Source organism: Pan paniscus, chromosome 14 (genome assembly GCF_029289425.2).
Source record: "Pan paniscus chromosome 14, NHGRI_mPanPan1-v2.0_pri, whole genome shotgun sequence".
Classification (NCBI taxonomy): domain Eukaryota; kingdom Metazoa; phylum Chordata; class Mammalia; order Primates; family Hominidae; genus Pan; species Pan paniscus.
This window is the reverse complement of record NC_073263.2, coordinates 30,532,890-30,551,434: the sequence shown is the minus strand read 5'-3', so window position 1 is coordinate 30,551,434 and position 18,545 is coordinate 30,532,890. Positions and strand designations below refer to the sequence as shown.

At 41.5% G+C, this 18,545-nt stretch overlaps 1 protein-coding gene across 6 annotated transcripts in view; it reads right to left on the bottom strand.

Moving 5' to 3' along the window:
• The window catches only part of TEX26 (testis expressed 26), a 50,022-nt gene that overhangs the window by 12,312 nt on the left and 19,165 nt on the right, over positions 1-18,545 (bottom strand). For 3 of the 6 annotated variants that reach the window (XM_063595697.1, XM_003826862.5, XM_055096584.2), the window contains exons 3-6: positions 17,281-17,446; positions 13,086-13,242; positions 3,704-3,880; positions 1,055-1,216 (exon numbers count right to left, since the gene is read on the bottom strand). In XM_063595697.1, coding sequence (XP_063451767.1) covers positions 1,055-1,216; positions 3,704-3,880; positions 13,086-13,242; positions 17,281-17,446 — 662 coding nt within the window. Of the gene's footprint in view, positions 1-336; positions 1,217-3,703; positions 3,881-13,085; positions 13,243-17,280; positions 17,447-18,545 lie in introns of those variants that run through there. The other 3 variants (XM_034936524.3, XM_055096585.2, XM_057299647.2) reach the window with 3 other exon arrangements.

The following is an 18,545-nucleotide window of genomic DNA, read 5'->3' as shown; positions in this document are numbered from 1 at the left end:
TCAGTCTTTCTTAGGGCAGGAGATCCCCAAAACGAGGGTTTCAGCGAGGATTTCAGAGGTGCAAGCTCTTCTGATTGTGGCTGGGGACAGCACCTGGAGGCCCAAGAGAGTCAGACAAGAGACAGAGAGCCCTTGGAGAGATCCCACATGGCCAGTGGAAGTCCCAACCTCATCACAGGGCACACAATAAGTTAGTAGCCCCCAAATAGCCTAGAGCACAAAATGGGGTACAGAAAATGATCAGCTGGGTACAGGAATAAATATTAGACTTTTATTGATTTTTTTACTTCCTTCTGTAACAGTTTGTATGTTTTATAAATGTATGTGATACATTAGTTTAGTTGGCATATGAATATATTTTATATAAATTTTTACATCTGCACCGGGTGATGTACTCACAAATGAGGAGGAATAGGCTGAGAGGCAGCTGCAGGAAGAGCTCAGTTTCCTCTCCTCAAGCGCTCTTATTCTGAGTTCACATTTTATACACTCTCAGACTGACCTGTTGCCCCTAAGATGCCCCCAAATCAATTCCAGTCACTTGGCTGCAAACTAGGATAAGTCTTTTGTCATGTGGAGTGAAGCCACATCAATGGCATTTGCTGTCCTTCAGAGAGTGATACATAGAGATTTTCCTGTACCTTAAAAAGCTTATCACAAAAATGTACCAGCAAACAGAAAATAAAGATTAGACAAAATACAGCAAAACAACGTGACTCTACAAACACCCAAAGGAGAAATCAATTAGTTCTAAGAAAAAGAGGAATCATCCTGGAGCAATTCAGCCACAGGCAAAATGAGAACAGAAATGAGTGAAAAGCTGTATGTCTCTTTTTTAATAAGTGGGGATATAGTCACTGGGCCTCCTTAAAGGAAAATGTCTTTTCAGTGGATTGAGGTTTGCACAACACTATGAGTTGGTTTTTTTTTTTTTTGAGGCAATGTTTTCATTTTTGTGGCATTCAACTCCAGTGGCTAGAACTTGGAACCGTTTCTATTTGGCAAAAGCAATGTATTGTGATCTGTAAGTGTGTGAAATAAGACCTCATCTTACCTTTGTAGGAAAGACTCTGAAGGTACTCTTTGACTTGAGAGAAAGTAAATGAGTTTAAAAGCATTAAGAAATCTGGGTAGGTTTTGTCGTAGTCACTTTGGTATGTGGTCTGTTTCTTTGTGTGCTCTTGGTTCCTCAGGTAGCTGTGCAGCACAGAAGGCACTATAGAAATACACAGGGGAGGACAGTTCGGAAGGCTGGCACCCAAGCACACCAGTCTTGCCCTTATTGTTTGAAAATGACCCTGACAGCCCCCAGCCCAGCTTTGAGCTTAGGCAGCATCCTTCATGATGCCGGACACTAAGGCTCTGTATTAAACAAATTCTTCCAATGACCAGGGCTGAGCAGAGCTACAGGGACTTCCAGCCTGTTGCTGCTGGAAGTGGCAGTGATCAGAGAATGACCAGAAGGGTGAGTTTGACCATCACTTTCAGAAGAGAAGTTTTCCCTGAACTTGACTCTTATGCAGGTCAGTGTGTTATGATAGTGAAGGAAACTGAAATATTTCACCCCAAATTACACGTCTTTGATATACGTTGAGATGGCTGTTGAGAAGGCCTGCAGACAGAAGTAGTCCTGCAAAGTTGTCTTTGAGAGTGGGGTGACCCGCATCCACAGGGAATCTGCAATGATGAAGCCTGGCTTTCCAAGGCCTTCCCTTGTCTGGATCTAAGAAAGATTAACTAAGATCGGACTTCATAGGTCTAAAAGAAACCTTTACCATCATTCTCTCTGGGGGCTGCTATCACTGAACAAGACCAACTTTGCTAGCCAGGTCTCCTCTTCTCCCCCTCCCATAACCTGTTTAGCCAGCTCTTTCTATAACCTCAAGATGATATAAAAGCATCAACCCTCCTGTCATTTCTTTGAGTTCTTATATTTTGCTTGACTCCCATGCATGTTAATAAATTTATATGCCTTTTCTCCTTTTAATCTGCTTTTTGTCAGTCGATTTTTCAGCAAAGCTTCAGAGGGTAAAGAGGAAGTTTGCCCTTGGCCACTATGATGGTGACATTCACTGCCTGCTTAATAAACAAAGGTCCTCATAGAAGCTTCTTCTTTCAGGACATCTCCTGTGCACATTTGGGATGGCACAGTAAGGGGCCTCCTTCCAGGGACCTAGGCATCTTCGGATGAGGATTTTAGAAGAATGATGGTGTTTACAGTCATCGCTCATTGTCCATTTGGACTAATGGGGGTCTGAGGTGCAGGCAACACCCAAATCATTTATATTTGATTATGAATATTGCTCATTTAATGTGAGTTCTGATATTCCAGAAACTATCATGAAAAAAATAATAGAATCACGATGTAAAAAACAAATTTTCACAACCTACCCAATCCTTTTAAACCTTAAGAACACCTTCCAGTTCCAGGGATCCCCTTTAAGGGGTCATTGGCCAAATGGAGGAACCAAACTGGTGAGAGGATTTGACACTGCACTCTGAGAAGAGTGTTTGTAGGGCCTGGAAATGCTTTAACTGGAAAAGAGAAGACTTAGAAGGCATATGACAAGGTTTTTGTAGAGTAATAGATTTATACTAACTAACATCCATGGGAAGAAGTGGAACCAGTGGCTAGAAGTTTAGTAAGGAATATTACAGCTGCTACAACTTCTACACAGTTGGAGCATCGGACAGCGAAGGGGGATGGGGCTACCCTGAAGTGGATACGCAGGGGCACTGTCACCCCTTGGCAAGGATGGAGTCAGGAAGAGTCACACACATGAGGCTCTGGACGAGGTAATTTCTAGGCCACCTTCTAACCCCAAGGTGCTAAGCATCAATTCTGTGATTATTGTCTCAAGTGCTACTTGATCCCAACCCCATGCCAGGAATGAATCATGTCTCAGATTGACACCAAGTTTTCTGCTTAACTAGTAGCTTGGAGGTGGCTTGGTCACGGAATTTTTAAAAACTTTCAAGGGATGCACATGTGGATACACTTCCAGTAGAAAATTGAGACTAAACTGGATTCCCGCCTCATTGCTTTCTGTCACTTGACAGCAACTGCATCCTTCCCTCTCATTTTTTAGGAGAAGGAAGCATCCCCTAATTCCAACCACTGCCCCTCTCCAGCAGGGATGATACTCATTTCTTGGCCTAAGCAGTCAGTCATCTTCTGAAATGTACTGGCTCCCTGGGTTACAGGTTGGGAGCTGCAGTGACAAGGTTCTGATTTCATGCCAGGATCTCTGGCTTTCTCCATGACTATTACCAAAACGGGCTGCCAGCGCCCTCTGTGTTGAGAAGTTTTGGAGCCAGGGGTTAAGATCTATGAGATTGTTTTAGAAACCGCAGCTGGGCTGGGCTCATGCCTGTAACTCCAGCCTGTAACCCCAGCACTTTGGGAGGCCGAGGCAGGTGGATCACCTGACATCAGGAGTTTGAGACCAGCCTGGCCAACATGGCAAAATCCCATCTCTACTAAAAATACAAAGAATTATCTGGGCGTGGTGGTGTGCACCTGTAATCCTAGCTACTCGGGAGGCTGAGGCAGGAGAATCGCTTGAACCCAGGAAGCGGAGATCGCAGTGAGCCAAGATTGTGCCACTGCACTCCAGCCTGGGCGACAAGAGGGAAACTCCATCTTAAAAAAAAAAAAAAAAAGAGAGAGAGAAAAAGAAAAAGAAACTGCAGCTGTACTCACCTAGACCCTGAGAAGCAACAGGCAAGCTTGAGTAGCATCCATATTTGAAACTGAAATCTTGAAGCTCAGGAATTTTAGCTGGAATTTGGTAATTCCTTCGGAATTCAGTGTCTGGAGGTTGGGGAAGTAACTTTTTCCATTCCAGAGACAAGTGAGAACTTTTCTTAATCTTCTGAGCTGGGGTGGAATGGAAACGGAAGGCAATACTTACTCCTTGTGAACAAAGTAGCTAAACCCACTCTTGTTGTGTTTAGAGGTACGGTCAATGTGCCCTGTATGAACACTTCAATGGAGAAATCATTTTCTGCTTTGTCAGTCACAGGAAGTATATACTCAAATGATCAGAAGTGGTCTCTAGTGAATATATTTTTATGTCACGAGTCTGCTCAGTGGGCACAGAAGACACTGATCACTCCACTGGGTCTGTCTGGTCCCTGGGGCAGAGATGGGTGTCAGAGAGATTTTGGATAGGGCCAGGGTCGCCATATAAAACATGGGATGCCCAGTTAAATTTGAATTTCAGATAAATAATGACTTTTTTAGTGTAAATACTTGCTATCTACTGCATATCATTATTCAAATTTAACTGGGCATCCCATAGTTTTATTTGCTTAATCTGGCAGGCTTAGATGGGGTGCCGTATATCATCCCTATTACCTGGAAAAAAAAACACTTGAAGCTTATCCCTTACTGATGGAGGGTTAGGCATCACTGCATTAGTGGATAGCACCACTGTTATTTCTTTGAAATATCTCTGCTAAAACATATTCATTCAATATCTATGAAGCACTGAAGCCAGTGTTACAAACATTATCAGATTACAGAGGCAAGAGTCATAATCCATCTCACTTAGAATGAGTTCATTCCTGATTCTTGCTACAAAGCCTTAGTTCAGAGGCATATCATGTAACACCATCTTTATTCAGAAAGACAAAGATGTCAAAAATATGAGTTTCATGAGCAATGTCCAAACAGTGCAAATTACTATTGACACTGAACTCAACTCTCTTCCAAATTAGTTTTCCAATAGATCTTTTCAAAATAAATCCTAATATATATTGTATATCAAACGATTTATAATGGTAGCTACTGGTATACATTTTATATCAAAGGATACATAATTGCATCTACTGGCACCTGAGAGCACTTTTATATTGATTTTTTAAAAATGATTTCTGTCTAGACCAGCAGAGGAGGAGAGGATTCCAGTACATGTTGCCTCTTACTTTAGATAACTCAGGAGGAGAGGGCATGGGTATTCAATAGCCCTCGTAATGACCTCATAAACTGCCCATACAGAAGACAGATTATAGAGGGGAGGAACCTGTGAGGCTCAAAATCAGGGCACCCCTTAAGATATTTTGGAAAACCATCTGGTACTGTTCCTGTAACTTCCATCTATAACTTAGTGCTATGATTTGAATGTGTCCCCACAAAAGCAAACTTAATCCCTAATGCAACAGTGTTGGGAGGTGGGGCCTAATGGGAGGTGTTTGGGTCATGGACATCCTGCCCTCATGAGTGGATTAATGCTGTTATTGTGGGAGTGGGCTAATTATTGCAAGAGTGGGTTCCTGACAAAAGGGTGAGTTTGGCTTCCTTTCTCTCTCTCACTTTCACGCTCTTGTCCTTCCATTTTCCACCAGGGCATGATGCTGCAAGAAGGCTCTTGCAAGGTGCCAGCACTGTGCTCTTGGCTTCCCAGCCTCCAGAATCATGAAACAAATAAATTTATTTCATTATAGATTACCCAGTCTCACATATTTTGTCAAAGCTGTACAAAACAGACTAAGACACTTAGCTTTTTCACTAGGAGCTTTATAAGCAAAAACAAATTTCCACTGAAATACTTGATGCTTTTATCTATATCTCTTCCCTAGAGCTACCATTCAATAGTAAATGTTTTCAGTTCCTATATCAGTTCTGTGCTATTTGCCAAGGTTATACATAATTAAGTCATCGTTCTACCTTAAGACAATTAGCGTGAATACAAAGATATCTACAGAACAAACAGGTAGGGAATGTGGTAAGTCTTGCAACCATAACATTTGGAACTGTGGATCTCACGTGGAAATATGACATCAGAATCACCTGGGAAGGGTCTCTCAGAATACATCTACTGACCCTCATTCCAGACATTGAGAACCTCCAGAAGTGAGCCCCAGGCACTTAGATTGTGAAAACAAACCGCCCATGTGCTTAAGAATTACTGACTCAGAGCTTTGAATAGGGTGCTACAGGAGCCCAGAGAGAGTATGAGGGGCTGTGTTGGAGGAAGAGGAGGATGACAAGGACGAAAAGGCAGTCACAGTAAGGAGCTTTGACAACGGGTCAGTACAGAAGCAAAAACTGCATAGTGTGTATGTGAAACTTGGCCTGGCTCACAGAAGGGTGGGGCATGCAGGGCAGGGAGGAGGAGCTGAGGGTGAAATAGGAGAGACAAGCTGGGGCCAGGCTGTGAAGAGTCTGGAACGTCCGTTCCACATGAACAATGATGGACCGGCATAGAGGTGGAATCATTGGAGATGAAGACCCAGAAAAGGCAAAAGCCAGGACCTAGACTTAAATATCTATAGAATGAACAGGGAATGTGGTGAGCCTTACGACCATAACACTTGGGACTGTAGATCTCACATGGAAATAAGACATCAGAATCACCTGGGAAGAGTTTTGCAGAATACAAAGAGTCTCACTCTTCATTGATCCTCAGTACTTATCACAGTGATAGAACTCATTAAGTATTTACTAAGTTAATGAGTGAACACACACACCAAAAAACCTGGAAACATAATTGCTATGGATTAGCAATTAATATCTGAAGTACACTCTAGTGACTGCCTATGTGATCAAGCTATGCTTAAGGTAACTCCTAGTAAACTATATATTGTTCATTACATAGCATGGGCTTAGTTCTTTAAAATTGAGGCTTTTGTTGTCTTTATAAAATGTTGTGTTAATGAGCTTCACGCGTTATTTGGAAGACAGGTTCCTGATAAAAAGGGACCTAAGCGACACCTAAAACCCCCGTATTTGTGCTGAAGTATGGACAAAAATAATAACCATGAGTTACAGCTAACCTGACCCAATGACGCCTCCCCCCAGGGTTCCTGTTCCTCAGGAGCTCAGCTCCCCTGGGTTTCTTTTCCACTGGAGTAAAACTGGAATGGTTTAGCCCAAAGAGAGAAACTGGCCCATTTAAGATTAGGTATGGCATCTGCAGAAAGGCCCAAACCAAAAGTAAGTCTTCAGCAAGGACCATTCAAAACTATTAGGACCAGCTGGGCACAGTGGCTCATGCCTGCAATGCCAGCACTTTGAGAGGCCGAGGCGGGTGGATCACGAGGTCGGGAGATTGAGACCATCCTGGCTAACACTGAGAAACCCCGTCTCTACTAAAAATACAAAAAAAAAAAAAAAAAAATTAGCTGGGCATGGTGGCAGGTGCCTGTAGTCCCAGCTACTCGGGAGGCTCAGGCAGGAGAATGGCATGAACCCGGAAGGCAGAGCTTGCAGTGAGCCAAGATCAGGCCACTGCACTCCAGCCTGGGCGACAGAGTGAGACTCCGTCTCAAAAAAAAAAAAACAAACAAAAAAAAACCAAAAAAAAAAACCCATTAGGACCACTGACACATAACCTATAGCCAAGTGGGAACTAGCTCCGCTGTCTATCAGCTGCTCTGATTCATCAAAGCTACGTTCTCTAAGCCTGACTGTGAAAAGCAGCACCTTTCAGTGCTCCTCAGTCGTTTACCTTAATTCCATAATGAGGATAAAAAGCTAAGACATGGCCCTTGTGCTTCAGAAGCTTAGATTATTACAATATCATAAGTCCTACAAAAGAAGTAAGAACCAGGGCTGTTAAAACACATGGGAGGGCCAACAACCCAAAGGTGGAGGATCAAAGAAGGCTTCCAGAAGAGAGGCGAGGCGTACAACCAGACTTAAATTATGGGTAGACAGACGCTGAGAAGGAAGGGAGACCTGCTCCACAGGGAGGAAGCAATGTGTGCCACCAGCACAAGGCCACGAGGCATGGAGGTATGCGGAGGCTGTGAGTCGGGACACCTGGCAAGGTCATGAGGGTGGGGGCTGACAAGAGAGGAGGCAGCATGGCGGCCAGGACCAGATTGTACAGGACTCATGTAAGCCATTTAGCTTTTATCCTGAGGACAATGAAAATTCACTGAAGGGTTTTAATCCATAAAGTGACATCAGTTTGCACATCTGGAGACTCATGATGGCTGTCTTATGGACAGTGGGTTAGAGGACACAAAACTGGAAAAGCTCACTGGGAAAGCTCCTCTAGCTGCCAGGTGGTGAAACAATTGGAGAGAACCTATGGATAATGCAGGAAGATCGGCTGCCGGGGGAAGGAGATGAGTTGAAATGCTCATGAGGCTTTTACTCAGCACCCAATATAGGAAACTGAGGGTCTAAGGAGAGGTTTGGGAAGAGATACAAATGTGGAGGTTCTCAGGATAGTTGTTCTTTAAAGGAATCAGAAACTCCAACTGTTAGAGGCCAAACAGAAAAATGACCAGAGAGAAAGAGTCAAAAAAGTAGGGGGAAACTGGGAGTGTGTGGCAACACAGAAATGCAAGAACAGTGGTCTGAGAGAGAGAGCAGAATCCACAGTTAAATGATGCTCAAAAGTTGGGTAAGACGCAAATGGAAAAATCTCCATTGAAGGTCATTGCAGACCTTGAAAGGAGCAGTTCAGTGAATGGTGGGGGCAGACACCAGGTTGGAAGGGGTTGAAAAGTCAAAGGGTAAGCTTCCCATTAAACTCAGTGGATTGTATCCCTGCAGTTAGGACTCCTCTGTCCCCAAACTCCAGCAAAATGATCGTAGATTAGAAATGTTAACACATGTTTTAGAAAATGGAAAGCAAATGTAGATGTAGCAACTGATTGAGCAAAGTAGAGGAAGCTGAAGCCTAGATGACTGCAGCGGGGAATGATAGCAAAGAAGTGAACTAGGTAACCCATACTACAGAACACTTGCAGGCTCAAAGGTAACAGGTACAGTGGAAGGCAGGGAGCGAGGCTCAGGGCTGAACACAGAGGCTTGGCTGAAAGCTTGAATACCAAGTGGCTTCCCGGATCACCTTCATAACCCTGCATAGTCATATGACTATTCCTTCCTAACTAGAAGTTTATTCTCTGCAAAACTGAACCAAAGAAGCTCTGGACTGAGGGACACCAGGCATGGTAAAAGGTGAGTGGAGTGAGATGCTTGATTGAAAAAAAGAGGGGTCAGTGAAAGTCTGCACACCAGCCAGGGAGATCCCAACCCCTTGCTTCTCCACTCCTGCTCTCAGAATGCCAGCAGTCAGAATTACCTCTCTGGAGAGACTGATCCACAAATAATGGCATTTAGGGATTTCCCCCAAGAAAGATAGCTCATCCTCTAATCACCTAAGTCAAGTACCAGCTAAGAAGTGCCTTCTTTGTACACAGTTTTTAATTATATTTGATACCTCCTTTGTAGGTTTTTGAGCCTTGGAGTTTAATATTTTGTGTGCACCCACTTTAAGAAAAAGAAGAGTCCACAAAAGTGCTACTTGAGTTTTATTAGCTTTATAATGAATCGGCCTCTGTTCCCTTGCAAATATGGACAATCAAATTTTCATTAGACCATTAAGACACTCAGAGAAAAATGGAAACAATGCAAGAAACAGATGAAAATGCTAAAAGTTAATTATATCATAAATATCTTAAAATTCATGAGAATTACTGCATTATAAAATAAGAACAGAATGCTGTTTTTAAAAAATAATTGGAGGGAGGAAGAAAGAGAGCTTAGAAATTAAAAATATGAGACCTGTAATAAAATTTAATGAAGAGCTAGATTAAGAAGTAAAGAAGTTTTCAGCCAGGCATGGTGGCTCATATCTGTAATCCTAGCACTTTGGGAGGCCGAGGTGGGTGGATTGCCTGACCTCAGGAGTTCAAGACCAGCCTGGGCAACATGGTGAAATCCTGACTCTACTAAAAATACAAACAAATTAGCCAGACGTGGTGGTGCATGCCTGCAGTCTCAGCTACTCAGGAGGCTAAGGCATGAGAATTGCTTGAATCTGGGAGGCAGAGGCTGCAGTGAGCCAAGATCACACAACTGCACTCCAGCCTGGTGGAGATTCTGTCTCCATGAAAAACAAACAAACAGACAAAACAAAAAAGGTATAGAAGTTTTCAAATAAACAGAACAAAAATACAAAGAGAAAGAAGCTAGGAGAGAAAAGGTAAGATAATTTAAGGCTCGATCCAACTATCCAGTAGCTTCCTAAGAAAGGGTGTGTTGGAGGAACTTTTGAAAGTATATTCTTGTCAATCTGGAAATGTCTTGTTTTCTTCATTAGACTTGCTTGATAGTTTGGCTGGATATAGAATTTTAGGTTGGAAATCACTTCCCTTCAACACATTTTTCCAAATGTCTTCTAGCATCCAGGATTTCTATGTAGAAGATAAGATGCCATTTTAATTTCTGATCTTTTTTATGTCAACCCCCTGGAAACACTTAAGATCTCTTTATTCCTGACATTCTGAAATTCCACACTTACATGCATTAGTGACAGTCTTTTGTCATTCATTATGTCAGGCATTCAGGGGCCCTTTCAATCTAGAAACTCTGAGAATTTTTTCCTGCATTACTCCTTTAATATTTTTCTCTCCTCTCTTTTCTCTGTTCTATTCTGTCATTGTGTTTGGAAAAAATTTTGGTAAGTGTACAACAAAGTATGGAAAAAAATAGTGACAGGCATGTAGAAAAGTAAACACATAGAGAAAAACAATTAATTCTGGTAAAAATAAGAGAAAACGAGCAAAGGAAATAATGAAATACAACTTGGCTCAGCAGCAAACATTTACGTACTCATGTAATCACAGTATGTCATATCATAATATATACACTAGCAATTGAATTTAACAAGAAATCTGTAATATAATTATATTGACATGATGGAGGGAGGGCCAGTGAGACCGAGTTATAGGATAGCCAAATCCTCAGCTTCCAAAACAGAAGTCAATAACGTCTAAAATTCATGAATGAAGAAGAGCAGTAGAAGCATATTATTTAAAAATCACATAAGAAGAAATAGTTAACCAGACTGAAATTGACTGCCAATGAAGAATAAGAGTAGGGATGGGGCAGGGTAGGTCAAGGAACTACTGTTGTTTCTTTATATGCCTGTAAGTAATCATTTAAGTATATGCATACATTTGTTTAATAAAAGTAAATTTTAATTTTTAAAAACTGTAAACAAGAAGTTAGGAATTCAGAATACCATGTATAAACTGACTCTTGAAGGAATTTTAGCTGGGAAGGAGGTAGTTCTAATAAGAGAAGCCAGACTGCCTGGGTTCAAATCCTAGACTCCACCAGTCCCGAGCTGGGCAACCCTGGGCATGTTGCTTAACCACACTGAGTTTTAGATCCCCCTCTTTGATTGGCGGTAATAACTTCACAGGTTGTGAAAATTAACTGTGTTAATTTATGAAAAGCTAAGGGCTTAGTAAACGTTGGCTGTTTATGAAGGGAAGCAGAGAAATGAACAGTAGCTAAAAGAAGAGATGGGGTTGAGGGAAAGCTCTGTTTCTGTTTTCACCTGGAACATGCTAGACGGGATATACTACAGTCAATGTGCATGCCGGTGGGGTGGGATTAATACTTTAGAGATGGAGGGATGATGTTGGAGAAAAGGCCAGAGAACTGGAAAGATAAAGTTCTTGTTCAGGGGACAGGGAGACAGATCCACAGCTCACAGGGATTGATGGTTCTGTTGGGGCAGGAAAAGGGATGCAGGATGAAGGCGGAGACACCCGGACCTTGAGAGATGTGTCATTCTCCTGTCCTCGGGTGAACAGGGGCCCTCAGCACTCCCTGGCTTGTGTTCAGAGCCCACAGGGCAGCCAGCCTTCCTCAGCAGTCACTGGGTGTCATTATTTTGTCACCAAAAAGCAGGAGAACACCAATACTCCAACTGCCATTGTGTCACAGGGCTTAGAGCCATGCACCAGCGTGTGTGGCTTTCTCAGTAACTTAGGAAAAGATTTCCGTCTGTGCGTTTAAAAATATAATCAATTTTCATGAATTCTCAATAAAGTAAATTTCCTGCTGATAAGCAAGAACAAAATTGCATTGAATCACCAAATATGTCATTTCTGGAAAATGTGTTGGTATAGATGAAACTCATTTTTGACCCCCTGAGACATGGAAGCTATGTCATCTCTACTTACCCTACAAAAAATTAGTCAAAGGTGTTCCCAGCCACAGAGCCCTAAGGGCAGAGCCAGGTGAAGCATGAGAGAATCTAGATTCTCACAGGGGAATCTGCATAGCATAGTTCCCATCCCAGGACACATGTGCTCTTCCAGGAAGCAGGATGAATAGCGTGCTGGACTTTTCATCTCTAACAAGGGAGAGAATAAAATGGCCCTCACTTCATCCTCTCATGGTTTCCTACTTACCTACAGAAGACACCAGCATCCCATCCACAAGGAACTCCAAGGCAGACTCCTATTACTCCCTTATCTCTGACATCTGTCAGTCACTCATCCCTATCATTCATTTATTTGTTCAACCAATATTTATTTTCATCACCTGTGATAAGCCAGGCACTGGGGTGGGTGCTGGTGAGACAATGTGAGCCAAAAGCCACAGCCCCTACCCTGGAAGGGGCCTATTGCTGACTGAAGTGCCCATGCCACCACCGTGCAGATCCTGCCTCCATCCGCACTGCCACAGCCCTGTGTCAAGCCACCTCACTCCTCTCTGCGCTCCTCTAACTGCCTCCTCCTGTCCACCTTCTTCCTGAAGGGCCATCTCCATTCTTCACTCTGCAGCCAGTGTGAGGCTTCTAAAAGTCAACATCTGAATTGTGTCACTACCTTAATAAAAACCTCTTAATTGCTTCTGGGATGAACTCCAAACTCTTTAGTATGCCCTGTAAGGCCCTTCCAGACTGGGTGCTCTCTGCCCACATTGATCTCCTCCCTCAACCCTCCCTTTGCCCTTGATGCTCTACTCTTGCTGAAGTTCTTTTAGTTCCTGAAATGTTCCTCCAGGTCTTCAATCCTGTGACAACACTCTCCCCTACCTCTTTGCCTGGCTAATTCCTCCTCATCCTTTGGGCCAGGCAGGGAAGCCTTTCCTGACCCCCCATCCCACACTAGGCTGGATGTCTTCCTGTATGCCCACAGCAACCTGCATTTCCCACAAGGTGCACCTTTTTATACTTGATGGTTTTTATTTGCAAAGTTGCCTGTTTCCATGCCTAGACTTTGAGTTCCTTGAAGGAGAAGAACACACGCATGCTGCCGACCACTGCAACTCCAGGGCCTACCACATGACCCGGGAAAAAAAGAAAAACAAACGTGTTTACCTTTTGATCCGTCCACAAAGTCTCTCTTAGTAAGGGAAATAAACTGATTTGATATTGCCTTGTTAACTTCTTTCATTGAAGCAGGGATTTTCCAAGGGAGGCAGTTCTTTAATGTCCCCATTTGTTGACAGTGAGGTAGTGTCCACAGGAAAATGTCCTATCAAAGCAAACATAATTTTCAAGAAAATCCATATGGATTCACTCAATAGGATCAATAATCTGAGTGTCTGTGTGCACATATTCTTCAGAATCCTTTACAACCAGCTGCCACTGCAGGTGCATGGATGCAGGGAGCCCGTCAGCAGGAGCCATTGGTTGACCCAGCCGAAACGCAGGCTCTGTACATTTCTTTGACTTTTCACATTGAAAATGAGAAAATGAGATTGAAAACTTCAAAGAGTTGTGCTTCCAACCAGAAGTCTCCTACAGATAAGACTAAGGGAAGAAATAACCCATGTTAATTCTAGTTCTGGCCATTCCCAAGGAGCACAGGCAGTGGCTGCTTTCCCCTTGGGAGCCCCTGAGGAAAACTCTGCCTCACATGCAGAGGCCTCAGCAACTTCCTGAAGGACAGGAATGGCCAGCACTCTCTTCTCACCTCTAAATGTCCAACAATGATAGACTGGATTAAGAAAATGTGGCACATATACACCATGGAATGCTATGCAGCCATAAAAAATGATGAGTTCATGTCCTTTGTAGGGACATGGATGAAGCTGGAAACCATCATTCTCAGCAAACTATTGCAAGGACAAAAAACCAAATACCGCATGTTCTCACTCATAGGTGGGAATTGAACAATGAGAACACATGGACACAGGAAGAGGAACATCATACACTGGGGCCTGTTGTGGGGTGGGGGGAAGGGGGAGGGATAGCATTAGGATATATACCTAATGCTAAATGACGAGTTAATGGGTGCAGCACACCAACATGGCACATGTATACATATGTAACAAACTTGCACGTTGTGCACATGTACCCTAAAAATTAAAGTATAATAATAATAAAATTTAAAAAGAGAGATTTTAGGATGATAAAACTTGAAATCTTCACCCCCTCTTGCCATCGTCCCTCTTTCCCATGATCTTGCTTCCTATTTCCCTGAGAAAATTGAAGACACCAGAAAATAACCTCCACAGCCCACCAACCGTGTCCCAGCCACCGCACCTGCACTCACACATGCTGTGATGGGAGGGGAGCCACGCAGGTGCCCTCAACAAGGCCCAGTCCCGCCTGCAGCACTAGATCCCTCTCTACTGAATCTACTCCAGCAAATCGCTCCAACAGTCCTCACTTCTCTCTTGCAACTTGAATCTCTTCCTCTCTGCTGGATCATTGCCATCAGTATCCAAGAATGTGTTTATTTCTCCTATCTTAAAAAGAAAGCACTCTCTTCACTGTACTTCCTCTTCTAGTTACTAAGCTATTCCTCAGTTTCCCTTTGCACCAAAATTCTTCAAAATAGTTAGGTATACTCGCTGTCCCAAACTTGCCTTTTAAACCTCTTTTAATTTTCAAATTCTCTCTTGATTCCCTCCTTTCCCTCACAATCTATCAACTGGAAAAACCAATACATAATATTATGATTTATCTATTGAAGAAGCCATTTGCTGTGCAGAGGTCCCCACAGTCTGGATTTTGTTGATTGCGTATGCATTTGTTGTTTAACAAGTTCCTCTGTCCCCTGTATTTCCTCCAAATTGGCAGGTGTATCCAGAGACTCAAATTCACTAAACTAGAAGTCAAGCTTGTCCAACCTGTGGCCCCACCCAGGATGGCTTTGAATGTGGCCCAACACAAATTCATAAACTTATTTAAAACATTATGAGATATTTTTGCAATTTTGTTTTTTAAAGCTCATCAGCTATCATTAGTGTTAGTGTATTTTATGTGTGGCCCAAAGCAATTCTTCTTCTTCCACTGTGGCCCAGGGAAGCCAAAAGATTAGACACCCCTGAATAAATGGTGTTTCAAAAGGCTGTAGGAGGCAGATAATACATGGTTGTTTTTCTTGTGTAACGTTAGCAGTTGTTGATATTCAATGCCTAGATTAATAGGAGCTGCCATCTGGCACGTGAACACTCATTGGCTGAGAACACACAGGACAGTCTGCCACACTATCTCTCATTGGTTGAGAGCCTTCAATAGTACTTAGAGGAAGGGAAAATTATATGGTCATGTGTTTGTGAATGTATAAATACAGTATAATATTGTATACATACAGTATAATATTGTAATCAACTCTGCTACATTAATTTTAAAATATAAAGGATGACCAAGCATAGTGTCTCACGGCTGTAATCCCAGGGCTTTGGAAGGCCAAGGTGAAAGGATTGCTTGAACCCAGGAGTTTGAGACCAGCCTGGGAAACAGAGTGAGATTCTATCTCTACAAAAAATAAAAAATTAGCTGGGCATGGTGGCATGCACCTGTACTTTAAGCTACTCTGGAGGGTGAGGTGGGAGGACCACTTGAGTTCAAGAGTTCGAGGCTGTAGTGACTCTGATTGATTGTGCCACTGCACTTCACCCTGGGCCACAAAGCAAGATCTTGTCTGTAATATATCTAATTATACATAATAATACATATGTTAGAGACATATTTTTATATTATATATAAATTATATATTAAATATATAATTTAGATATATATATTTTTTAGAGACAGGAGTTTTATGTATATATCTCCAAGAGATATATACATACATATATATGTGTGTGTGTGTGTGTGTGTGTATATATAGGTCTATAAATATATATATATTTTTTTCAGGGTTGAATACATTACAATGAATGGATATCACAAGGAACCAAATTGAATAGGCTATATGTATACATTCTAATGACTTCCAAGTCCATATGTCCAGCTCATCTCTCCCCTAAGAGCTCCAGACCTGTCTATTAAACTGCCTGTTAGACATATCTTCAACCAACATGTCTTCAACTGAAACTACATGTTCCCCCAATGCCCTTCTCCACCCAACCTGGTCCTCCACCATGTTCCAGCTGAGTAAACAGAATCTGCATACGCCAGCTGTCCAAGTCAGAAGTTGAACATTATACTTTCCTCTTCCTTATCCTTTGCATCCTTTTAGTCATCACATCCTGTTCATTCTACCACCTTATCATCTATTGAATGCATCAAGGTGGCTCCATCCCAGGTTGTCCCATCCCACGTGGCAGTCAAGCAAATGAAACCCTTTACTACAACAAAGCATTACCTTTTGTGATGGGAGAAGGGAATAGAAAGACAAGAAAACACACATGGAGAATCAGCTATTTCCATCCAGGGGAGAAGGAACTTAGAGATGGCTTTCTTTAATGTGAGTCTTGAAGAAATATAGGAGTTCCCTTCATGCACAGGATAAGGGCATTCTAGGTAGAGGCAACAGAATGATTTAAAAAATGGAGGTTTGAGAGCGTATGAAACACAAGGCTAAGCACAAGTACTTGTACATGGCTGTTCATAGCTGCACAATTCACAATAGCCAAAAGGTGGAAACAATCCAAAGATGCATTAATGGATGCACAGACAGACAAACTGTGGTTTATCCGCGGAAGAGAATATTATTCAACTGTGACAAAGACTGGAAGTACTGATATTTGCTACACGGATGCTACATGGGTAGTCTTCATAATAGTGCTTTTCCTGTCATCTTTCTAGTCAGATAATTTCTTAGATGATGAACCTTGAAAACATTATGCTAAGTGAAAAGAAGCCAGACACAAAAGGTCACCTATTATTGATTCCACATGTAAAATATCCACAAAAGGTAATCCACAGACGTAGAAAGCAGACGGTGGGGAGTGGAGTCGGGGGTAATTGCTTAATGGGTATGAGGTCTCCTTCTAGGATGATGAAAATGGTTTGGAACAAAAATAAAGGTGATGGCTGTCCAACAGCATGTATGTACTAAATGCCAGTGAATTGTTCACTTTAACAGGTTAATTTTATATTATGTAAATTTCACTTCAATTTTTAAAAAGTCCTTTTTTAAAAAAAACTCCAGGGGATAGAACACAAGTGGTTAGAAATAAATGTGAGAAGGTAGACAGGAAATAGTTTAAAAAGAACCATGTATCCTGTGACTGTAGAAGCTGAAAGATCTTTGTGACATATTTAAACTCTCATTCTTATGGGTTGTTGATACAGTACAGTATTAAATTCAACACATATGTAGATATTATCTTACTTCATTGAGATGAGATTTGTGGCTCTTGATTCCTCTTGAAGTCTCAGTTTTGATCAAATCTTCTTTAGAGTGTGATTTCCAAGTGTACTCATCACTATATTGTGTCTGATTGAGAATAGGATCACTAAGTGAATATGTATATCCTAATCTTCTGATACCGTTTTGGCTATAAGAAAACCCAGCAGAAATTAGAGTTAGAGGTTAAATACCAAATCTCACAAAAGTACACATGTCAAATCATTTTACTCATTACATTTTTTAAAAAGATTGATTGGCATAAGAGTTGGTGCCAGAAATAATTTAATTTCAGGTTTTCCTTGAAGGAAAACAACCCTGTATTTTAGGATGGCTTTTAACAAAAGTACAGATGCCTAAAATAAAATTTAAAAACATAACAATATGAAATTTATTTCATTAATTTTTTTAAAGAGCTGAACACTCTCCAATACAAATGGCACTTCAGTGTAACCAAATAGCTGGTGAAGAAAAGCTTCTCTCTATAGAAATCTCCCATTTGATAAAGGGAAGAAATACAAGAATTGAAATATCACTAGTTTCAAGCCCGTAATGAAATAATGAATCTAGGCAATGGCCAGCAATGTCCACTCACAGCTCCAAAAGAGGACCACCAGACACTATGAGCTTCTGAGTGAATACATGCATCATCACTTATTAAATATCTTTGCCAAAATGCAAAACTTGAATCAGATGAAGTCTTCAGAATGTTGGATTACAGGAAATACATGAAAAGAGAAATCATTTAAATGGCATCATGGAGACCAAAAAAAAAAAAATCCCAGAACAATGATTCTGTTTCTTCAACAAAGAATTTGTCAGAAAAAAAAAAAAAAGTTCTCTTTCTCTCTTTTTTTTTAAAGATTAAATGAGGTAAGAGACAATAACCAAATGAAATGTGTGGACCTTTTTTAGATTCAATTTCAAACCACTGCCTTTTAAAAAAAAGTTATGAGACAATTGGAGAGATTTGATTGCTGATTGGCTATTTGATATTAAGGAATTGGTTTTCTTAAAGGTGAGATAATAGAATTGTTACATATTTTTAAAACATCCTTATCTTTTAGAGATACATACAAAATCTTTAGAATTGAAATGATACAATGCCTGGGATTTGCTTCCACATACTCCAGTGGGAAGGATTAGTGGAGGGTACAGATAACAGTATCTAACGAGTGATGATTGCTGTTGCTGGGTCATAGTGGGGGATTTGTTGTCTGTTCCTTTGTGTATGTTTAAAATATTTCATT